This window comes from Phaseolus vulgaris, chromosome 4 (genome assembly GCF_000499845.2).
Source record: "Phaseolus vulgaris cultivar G19833 chromosome 4, P. vulgaris v2.0, whole genome shotgun sequence".
Classification (NCBI taxonomy): domain Eukaryota; kingdom Viridiplantae; phylum Streptophyta; class Magnoliopsida; order Fabales; family Fabaceae; genus Phaseolus; species Phaseolus vulgaris.
In genome coordinates this window covers 1,314,668-1,324,398 of record NC_023756.2, presented here as the reverse complement: position 1 = coordinate 1,324,398, position 9,731 = coordinate 1,314,668, and the positions used below count along the sequence as shown (strand labels likewise).

Here is a 9,731-nt window from a genome sequence, read left to right as displayed (position 1 = left end):
ACTTTAATTTTTATCTTTAAATAACACTTGCTATAAAGTAATTCAGTGGAAGATTTGTATAAGGGTCAAAAAAATCGTGAAATATTTTTAACAGAAGAAATATATGCTCATCAATATATCATTCCTTTATTGTGTTTATACTTCTCTTATTCTACCCAATATACATTGTAAGTCAATACTAAAAATTATAGAAAAATAACAGAGTAAAACTTCAAATTACTTCCACTGAATTTGTAAAATAACAAAATTTCAAACAATGTAAAACTTCAAATTACTTCAAAATATCAGAGTGACGGAGGAAGAACAGGGGCTGAGTCTCTGACAAAATGTTGGCATGTCGATATCTGACAAAAATATGACTTTTTGAAAGTCACTAGCTATGCGAGATTTTAGCAGAATGCATGAAAAACTTAGATTCTATCTTCATTGTCGTCATTGTACACAAAAAAACGAAAGAAGAAGAAAGATACAAGTAATGAAAATTTGCATGTGACACTCATCAAGAAACAAGAAGGGAGTGACCTTATAGCATAGACAGCTCGTATTTGACAGGCTATTTTTAACTGCAAAAGTAATAATACAGTCCAGTCTAATTCATCATTCATCTATTCTTCCAGTCTCTCATTTTCTTCTTCAATGGTTTTGTTGAAGCTCCAAAAGGGGCAAAACAACTCCCTAAAATTAAAATGATTAGCTTTACATCATCACAAGAAGACTTGGAAATGGAGCAATATAGGATGCTAATTTTAAATTTGCAGTATACCTTGTTAAGTGGTTTTCACCAAGATACCTCCAATTCTATTTCTGACAAAAGAGAATGCTTCCCAAAATTGTAAATGTGGCAAAGTCCACCAATTACCAAGAATTCCAACCAAAGTGAACTTTTGATCTCTTACTTCAACGGCAGCCAAGCAAAGAAGCTTGTAGTCCTGCACTTCAACTTTGCTGGCGTATAGTGACTGCAGATAAAATGTGAAATGCAGAGCAAGAGTAAGATCTTAAGGGTTTGTTTGATTCTTTCTTATTTTTTGTGTTTAAAAGATTGTTCTCTGAAACAATTCCGCACTACTCAGTAGAATTTTTCATCCAAAATCTATTAAGTTTCGAAAATTCTTTCCAAAAAAAGTGTTTTAAAAATTAAAAAAAGAAACAACTGAGAGATGGTTTCTCATCCCCTTAATAATTTTTTCAAATGCTTTGCTCAAGTGCACGGGGCAATTTTTGGAAAATAAAAATGTATTGAGGAGGCAAACACTATCAAATGTGTTCAAGGGACAAATAAATCTTAAAAATCAGGAAAGTGTTTTTAAAGACAACAAACAAGCAAGACCAAAATGCCCTGTATTTTGACTTTAATAACACTACAGATTTAGAGTCAAAATATATGATATTTGTAGTATCGTCAAACATGCATGTTAGTTTGCTGGAACAAGCAAAACTTTAGGGACCTCAATTTTGCTTTCTGAAGGCCGCAGATAAGAAGGAAAAAGGAACTGGTTTCTAAACAAAATATGATTGAATGCCACAGGAACACTAACATCAAAAGAAATTCCACTATTCCATCAGTTTAGCATAAAATGATATTAGAATTAAAGTGGAAAAAACAAATAGTTACTAGACCTCCATAATAGAAAGTAGAAACATAACCAAATATGAGATGGCCATGCACCTTTAATTTAAGAAATCGAGCTTCTTGGCGCATAGATGTTTGACACAACTGCAACATAAGAAATTATAATCAAACATGGTCAAGAAAAATAAAATCATATAAACATTATCAGTGTTTTCAAAAAAATATTTAGTTAGTCAAAATAGAATAGACCTTGGATAACAATTAAGGCCACAGAAATTCTTACAAAAATGATGTTGTCACATAATGAAAACTCAGGTTACCCAATGAATTATGTTGAAGAAACCAAGTAGAAAAATCTTAAGGTGGTTTGAAATTGAAGGGGGAAAAACTACAAGATAATTCAGGTACATTCTTTAGTTACACCATCAAATTACTATGCAGTATCTGACCTGATCAACAAATACATAGACTGAGAAAGGGTTGGGTTTTGTGCTGAGGAGGAATAAAGTAAGTTTAATGCAAAATATAGTAATTGAGTCATCCAAGTTTGTCAACACCGTGACAAAGAAAAAAATAGGCAGCCAAAATTTTCTAGCCAATCTCCACAAGTATTGCCCATTTTCTTCCTTCTCTGAAAGTTCCTGTAATTCATCATCATCCACCAATGCATCCCCAGCTAGTTGCAGCAAACAAAAATACTCTTGTTAATGAAAGGGAAAAACAGCAGTGAGGACAGTTTCTAAGAAAATAAACAGAAAAGCAAAAGTACATAATACCAATCACATATGCAGCTCACCATCCATGGCATGAGCTATAATTGGTGCAGATACAATTGACACACCTAAAAGGGTTCCACTGCAAATGTAACTGCCTGGAATATGCACGCACAACAGCAACATGCGTCAAAGTGACATAAAATTTGATAATACTCACAAATGATCAGAAGGGTGTGCCAACTTTCAAGTACTTAAAATCAAATATAAGCAAAAACAATTAACATCATTCTTTCTTGTAATCACGGCATTGATTATTCATCACCGAAAACAACGATTAACACTATCGGAGACCAAGACTGCATACAATGTGAGTATTCCCCTCTCAAACACGGTTTATTACATACCTAAATGGACATCAGCAAGATAGGATTTAAATCCTGGATCACTTTGGTTGAAGGACACAAATCGCGCTTCCACATTCGTCAACCAACGTTGGTTAACACCATTGCCTAACGTCATTTTTTTATTTGTAGGAATTGAATTGGTTAACATCATTTAATTTCACTAATCTCAGTTCAAAATTAACATCATTAGAATCTGTTTATATTTAAGTTCCCGCATGCATAGCAACTTTTGCTGGTAGCCATCGGTAAGGAGTATCCACCCACCTCACCGAAGACAAATCTTCGTGACTGACCAATTAGGGAGTCAAGAGGTAGTAGATACTTACAAGTTAGAACTCAATGTGCATGGTTAATTACTTCATTTTTACAATAATTATCTCAAAAGTGATAGCAAAAATGGTTTATGACTAATGAACATTTTGTAAATAATTGCATGCTTGAAAATTAAACTCGAACTAAGGTAATAAAACGTTGGCAGTTAATTAACATTGAAAACTGAGGAATGGAAGAGAGCAAGAGAATCAGTTGATTTACCAGAAACGCGAAAATTGCGTAGGTAATTAGCAGCAACATTGAGAGGGGAAAGAGCGACGAAGGCGCGAGGAGAGAACGAGAGTGGAAGGTTCTTCACTTTCAGTAGAGTTCTCACCGAAGCGAATTTCCATTTACTGTAATCTGAATCAAAAATTAGAAGAGAGAAGAAAAATTATAACGAGAAAAGAGAGAGTAATGGTAGAAATCGAAGAAGAAGAAAATTACTGATTGAAGTAGTGAGAGCGAAGTGGTTGATGCGAGAACTTGAAGAAGAAGAAGAAGAAGACGAAACGCAGAATCTGAAAAGTGTAACAAACTTTGAAGGCTGTGTTTGGCACTTCATTTTTCTTTTTTCTTTCTTTCTTCCTTTCAGTGGTAGACCATAGTCACTGATGAAGAACATCATCTGACAAATATAAAAACTCTTCAAAATTAAAAATATAATAATAGAAATTGAAATTCCTACTAGGTAATTTATATTATTTAATATTATTAATCATCTTTTAAAGTGATTTTTTTAAAATGTCGATTTTATGATGATAAAATAAAAAAAATAAATCAAAAAATCCCAATCAACTATATGACATTTTCAGGATGGTATTATAAAATAAAATAATTAAAATTTATTTACATTCAAATCCGTTATTTTCTTTAATTATAATTGAATCCGGAATTTTAAGGTTAATAAAAAAAATGTATTTGCTCATTTTAAGAAAATTTAGTCTAAATTTTGTTTTATAAAAAGTATTACCATGATAAATAAGAGAAAAGATAAATAAATTAAGAAGGATTATTTCTTATTTCATTTTTAAAAAAAATTAAACATAATTTGTATTTAAAACAGTTGAATATGAAAAGTATCTTAAAACTATTTTTAAAATAATACCACTTTTCATATTATAATAAACAATATATATACACACACCTACTGTGTTCTTTAACATATTTGCAGTATCGAGTAAATAAGGAATCTTATTACAAAGAAAAACAAAGGGAAAAATGGATATTTTCGTGTTGATTTAAAATTATTTTTGAACGGATTCGAAACAAGAGAATGATTATCCTCCTTCTCGATCGATTTCCTGACAATCGTTCTTTCGGTTTTAATCCCGTTGGAGAATAAAAATTATAGAAATTGTATATAGAGAAACGTTATTACTGTTAAAATACTGATGCAGCTAGGAGTAAGAACAATAAAACATGACATCAGAATAAATGGTATAACATAATGTTGAAACTTGATCTGCATAATTGATAATTTGCCCTTGCAAATTATTTCATCGAACTATATTATACATATTCAACTTAACATTTGGGAAGCATGGCATGGTTGATAAGAACAAATTTGCTTTCAAACAAGAACAATGTGCTTGAGCAACCATTGAACAATCGACCTAATGGGTCATTGGCAAATCTGGACACTATATTAAACAACCTCACTGAATTCACAACTTCAGAACAATTGCAATTTACAGATTCTTGCTTCCAGCCTCATATACCTCAGAGACAGTATTCAAAACAATCTAGTTTCAGAAACTATAGAGCCTGCATTTTCCAGTCCCTGCACAAACTGAACACTCATCTGCATCTCCAGACACATGCTTTATGCAATGCTTGATTCTATCATTCACAACATCCTGCGGCACAAGTTCGTTAAATTTCAAAATGACATATACAATGCAAAACTGAGAAAAAAGAGAGAATGGTCATAGAGGACAAAAGCATGTGAAAAGCTCTATTGGTGAGAGAAAAACTATATGAACCATTGCTATGGCCACAACATGGTAAAGACGCTTTAAGAGAGGATAGTTGAGATCCTCAGTAAATTAGTGTAGTATAATATATATATATATATATATATATATATATCTGAATTCTGCTACAAGGATTATAGTTAGTCATGGGTTATCCCCTGAAAGAAGTTCCACCAAACCTGACTCATTAATGGCGTGTTTGGAATTTCATCCAATGCATATGTTTAAAAGACCACATCAAATTAGATTTACACACAGAATCTACAAAGTCTAGGCTCCAGCCAACACTTTATAAAGGAGAAACAAAGATGCATCAAAAAATTTAACAATTCAATTTGGGAAACTTATAACAAATAAAACAATTGTATCATACCACAAGTAGTTCATGTAGTCCGAGGGGTGCAGTTACAATGTAAGACACATCTGGGTGTTCCTTCGCTGCCTCAGCACTTAAAGAAGGAATATCCTGAGTAATGGTGACGTTTAAATTTTGTGCCTATTTTCTATCCTCATCAAGTCAAAGTATAATTTAGACTGTTTATAGAAAAGTACGAGGTTTATGTAGACCTACCTGACTCCAATGCCTTCCAGGAGAGAGAAAGAAGGGACTAACAATAATGCGATTTGCACCTTGTTGAACGCAAGATTGAAAAGCATCTCTTATTGATGGTTCAGCTAATTCCTGCAAATGTATAATACTTTTATGAAGCGTAAAGAATTTGTTCCATAGCTACAATTTTGTCAAGAAATGAAAAGAATGACAAGTTTAAATGCACAAAGAATTTTGGGTTATTACTATTGCTATTTCTGGCAGCTAAATCTAGATTCCAGGTGAGACATAGAGAAAGGGCAAGAAGCTCAACTCTATTTCCTCGTGAAAGAACATTAATGGTTTATTGTGCATGCCATAAAGTTCAAGCAAAGCACTAAAAATCCTAAAACAATGCTAGACTAACTCACATGCTAGAAAGTGATTTTCAAGACCGAAGAGGCCTTATCCTACAATTCAGGCATAAGATGACAATTCACAAATAGCCCATAGGCTATAGCAGATCAAGTATCTATCTACCATCATTCAGATTTCATGTTTTATCTTAATATGGTCTTTCTACGCTTGAAATGATGAAAAAACTCAACAGATTATAGAAGATTACCATATGAGCAGGCTCCACTATCTCATAACCAGTTTTATACTTAAACATCTTCACAAAGTCGTCTGACATTCAAAACAAAACAACTTTTAGACATCAAATTAAAGCATTCCCAGTACATAATCAATTTCAGAGACCGTAGAGAGGTAATAGATGGGTTTGGCTTACTAAGCATGAAATTGGACTCTTTGCGACGCGAACCATGATCCACAATTATCACTGCATCTCCATGACCGACTTCACCAGAGTTTTCTCTAAAGCTGCCATTTTGAGCGCTCAGACACAAAAATCCACTTAAATTCCGAGACTTGGAAGAACAGCAGAGAGAATTTGATGACTTGAAGGGCAGACATCTAGGTTTTGTTCCAGTTTCACATGAAGAAAAACTGTAGCAGCAACAAGAACAATGCTAATAAGAAAAAGGGGGGAAAGGAGAAATTTCAGATGTTGTATACAAAGAGAAAGAAAGGGGATATCCAAAAACTTAATTGAGAATTAAAGCAAAAAGTACCTATAGAAGGTATGAGATTGAACAGAGAGAGACTTCATCAGGATGGATGATCACAAGAAAGTCAACAACACTCCTACAACCAAGAGAGACAATATACTATAGTTCTGTTTTGGACTCCCTTCAAATTGTTATCATGTCAATGACTACAATGATCTATTAAATAGAAAGGGGCAACGGGACACAACCATCTCACTCAAACAACAATAATCCATCTCTAGTTATTTATTTTAAATAAATACAAATCTAAATAAATAATAGTAAACACAAGAGACCAATTTTGATCTGATTTACCATCCACATAAATAAACTAAGAGAACAACAATTCAATCTCAGAATTCACCATTCTTTACTCCAGAAAATGAACTAACACAATAATAAATGACAACTACGCCAAACAGACAAGAAGATAAGTGATACGGGCCAAATTGCAGAGCTCACACCACAAACTGTGAATAGTCACTGGTGACAGAGACCAAGCATGTAGGACACCAACTAACACGAACTAAACCTTGACCACTGCCAACAGCCGTGCCACACCAAGGAGACTGGCTTCAACATTCATGGAAAACCTGCAGCTTGGAAACCTTGTAGTCAAAGGCAGCACTTTAAGTCAGCATCTGCACATGTAGTTACCAAAGAGCAATGCAAGTCAAATACATCATATTTGACAACTAAAAAGATGGAGAGGGTAAAGTGCATGCTTCAACAGTAGAAAGGGGAGCCTGCTGCACCCACTCACTCCTTTTATGGTGTTGCACAAAGAGGTAACTCACTTTTATCATGAACATTATCAAAATTATAAAGTGTTTACTGTACATGCACCACCAGAAGGAATATTAATAACTTGAATGGAAGGGACAGCATGAAAAGTATCAATAGACCAACTTTACTAATTTGCATCAACTGTCATCATGGATAACAAAACAAATCAATCTCATCAACTTTTAATCGGAGGAATAAAGTACAGAGATTGCAGGAATAAATATGAGCCGAGTTTGATAACACAAATGATAAAGGTTTTGACACCAATGAAGAAGGGCTTCAATGAGCAAAACCTATGCTGAGTGAATGGGGACAGAAGATTCTACTCTTCACTTGGAGATCGAATTGCAAACAAACACTCTAGATTGATGATAGAAATCCACAGAATGACATTAGGTTTTGTGAAAGTATAGGGTCCTTGAGAGTGATGTTTGATTCCAAATTCGGAGATTTAAGTGTTCTTTAGCCTTCAGGGGTGGCAATGGTAATTGTCAAAATGTTGACAAAACTTTTCTAATACTTTAATCAAATAAATAGCTTTTAATAGTCCTCTATATTGAATATATGATGATATCTAATTACATAAATATTATGAATGCAAAACTGTACGATCATTATGTGTTTGATGCATTTATATTACTTAAATTAAAAACATCAAACTGTAAAAAGACAACAAACTCATAGTTGCAATTCAATTATCAGCTTAATTTGTCATATTTTGATTCAGCTGAACCAAAAATTAAATTAACAACTCAGTGCACATCCAACTAGAAACCTTATAAGTATTGATACTTAATCCATATCTTCACAAAATATAGAAAAGAAACCTATGAAACCAAAACGAGCCTCTATTCAGTATTCACAAGGCTAAGCTAAATGTTAACACATCATGATTTATGAAACTAGCTGCTATGAAAGCTCCATGTAACAAGTCTCTATTCAGTAGTCGCAAGGCTAATCTAAATTCTTAAACACAACATGATTTACGAAAATCACTAAGTTTATATCAAATCACTTTGTTTATAATCTTAAACAAATTGTTCCATTATGAAGAAAAAATAAATAACTAAGTTTCACCATATGTTAAAATTAATTTATGCATGAGTTTTTTTCGGATTAACTTCTCTAAAAACTAATTTGAACTAAATAAGTTAATTTTAGCTTTACAAGAAACTTTTATTTTTCTTATTTTCTTTCCCTATAAATACTTAACGAAAAACTCATCCACACATACTCTAAAACAGTGCCGCAAGGGCCAATACCAGTATCCAAGAAAATTACAAACTACAATTCCTACTTTTCATTTGTTCATTAGAAAATTGAGTTTGAGCATTGAACTTCTCTTGACCCTTCCACACTTTGAATCTTTCCCTGTGTTCTTCTCCGTTATCAAGTTACAGTGGGATGATGGAACAATCATAATTTTGAATGAGTTTTACGTTATGAGAACAAATAAATTAAACTCAAAAGTAACTAAAACCATAAAATCAATGCTGCAACATGAACCACCAATTTCGTTCATTCAAATTGAATACCTAAACATAGAACAAAGAGAGAGGAAGAATGGACCTGACGGTGGCGGAGGTCGCCGGCGAATATTCCGGCGGTGGCTCTTTCGAGAGACGACGCCAAGGAAACAAAAGCTCCAAAGATAACACAAAAATAGAGAAAGTTTTTTCTTCTTCTGAAATCTAAGATCTATATTATCCACTCTATTGAAAAAAAAATGCTTATTTATTTTTTTATAAAAAAAATAAAATAAACAAAATAATAACTTTTTAAAATAAAATAATAATAATAATAATAATAATGTTTACTTTATTTTTGTAGTAGTAACATGAAAAATTTGTACAAAATTGGTTCTTCTCAGATTTTTTGTTGAGAATGAATATTTTCTGTAAAAAAGTATTAGTGCTAATATTGAACATGGAAACAATGTTTAGTTCTTAATTTTGTAATAAATTACTGATGTAATCTGAATCATATTTTAGTTAACAAAAATAACATAAATAGATAAATTTTAAATTCAATTTTTTTTGCTAAATTTTAAATTTGAGTTTTACTTCCTTAGAAAAAAAAACCTTTTAGTGATGATTATACGATCATTTGACTATTAGATTTACTAAAATTTAATATCAGAGGCTAAACCATTATTTGAATCAAAGCTAGAGTAGTTTTATAAAGAAGTATACTAATTAAATAAATAAAAAATTCAAATCTTATATTTATATTTAAAAATAATGTAGTTCACTTCATTAAAAAATATCTGTCGGTTTTTTTCATAGAAATTAATCATTTTATAATAATAACATAGTGAAAAAAATAA

The 9,731-nt window shown here is 32.2% G+C and overlaps 2 protein-coding genes across 3 annotated transcripts; both read right to left on the bottom strand.

Annotated features, from left to right (window-relative positions):
* Nucleotides 1–387: 387 nt before the first annotated feature.
* On the bottom strand, nucleotides 388–3,622 carry LOC137836729 (uncharacterized). The gene is made up of 7 exons (XM_068645432.1): nucleotides 3,453–3,622; nucleotides 3,228–3,368; nucleotides 2,370–2,444; nucleotides 2,023–2,249; nucleotides 1,670–1,717; nucleotides 764–959; nucleotides 388–675 (listed from the first exon to the last, which is right to left on the bottom strand). Exons 1-6 carry the CDS (start codon nucleotides 3,568–3,570, stop codon nucleotides 768–770), a joined length of 801 nt encoding a protein of 266 aa, XP_068501533.1. The 5' UTR covers nucleotides 3,571–3,622; the 3' UTR covers nucleotides 388–675; nucleotides 764–767.
* Nucleotides 3,623–4,428: 806 nt separating this feature from the next.
* Nucleotides 4,429–9,114, bottom strand: LOC137836728 (sirohydrochlorin ferrochelatase, chloroplastic). 2 transcript variants are annotated; one of them, XM_068645430.1, is made up of 8 exons: nucleotides 8,975–9,114; nucleotides 7,084–7,260; nucleotides 6,644–6,716; nucleotides 6,301–6,518; nucleotides 6,136–6,197; nucleotides 5,553–5,663; nucleotides 5,355–5,447; nucleotides 4,429–4,864 (listed from the first exon to the last, which is right to left on the bottom strand). In XM_068645430.1, the coding sequence occupies exons 3-8, from the start codon at nucleotides 6,679–6,681 to the stop codon at nucleotides 4,757–4,759; spliced, it is 630 nt and encodes a 209-aa protein (XP_068501531.1). In that variant the 5' UTR covers nucleotides 6,682–6,716; nucleotides 7,084–7,260; nucleotides 8,975–9,114; the 3' UTR covers nucleotides 4,429–4,756. The 2 variants fall into 2 exon arrangements, with proteins under 2 accessions (XP_068501531.1, XP_068501532.1); XM_068645431.1 differs by having other exon boundaries at nucleotides 7,176–7,260.
* Between the last annotated feature and the right edge of the window lie 617 nt (nucleotides 9,115–9,731).

Coding starts and splice junctions, on each gene's coding strand:
- LOC137836729 (XM_068645432.1), bottom strand. CDS start 3,570: ATGAAGTGCCAAACACAGCCTTCAAAGTTTGTTACACTTTTCAGATTC. Junction 2,250..2,369: donor TATAGCTCATGCCATGGATG/GTGAGCTGCATA, acceptor TGCTGCAACTAG/CTGGGGATGCATTGGTGGAT. Junction 960..1,669: donor CTCGATTTCTTAAATTAAAG/GTGCATGGCCAT, acceptor TTTTATCTGCAG/TCACTATACGCCAGCAAAGT.
- LOC137836728 (XM_068645430.1), bottom strand. CDS start 6,681: ATGAAGTCTCTCTCTGTTCAATCTCATACCTTCTATAG. Junction 6,519..6,643: donor CAATCTCATACCTTCTATAG/GTACTTTTTGCT, acceptor TTGCTGCTACAG/TTTTTCTTCATGTGAAACTG. Junction 5,664..6,135: donor TAGTGGAGCCTGCTCATATG/GTAATCTTCTAT, acceptor ATACATTTGCAG/GAATTAGCTGAACCATCAAT.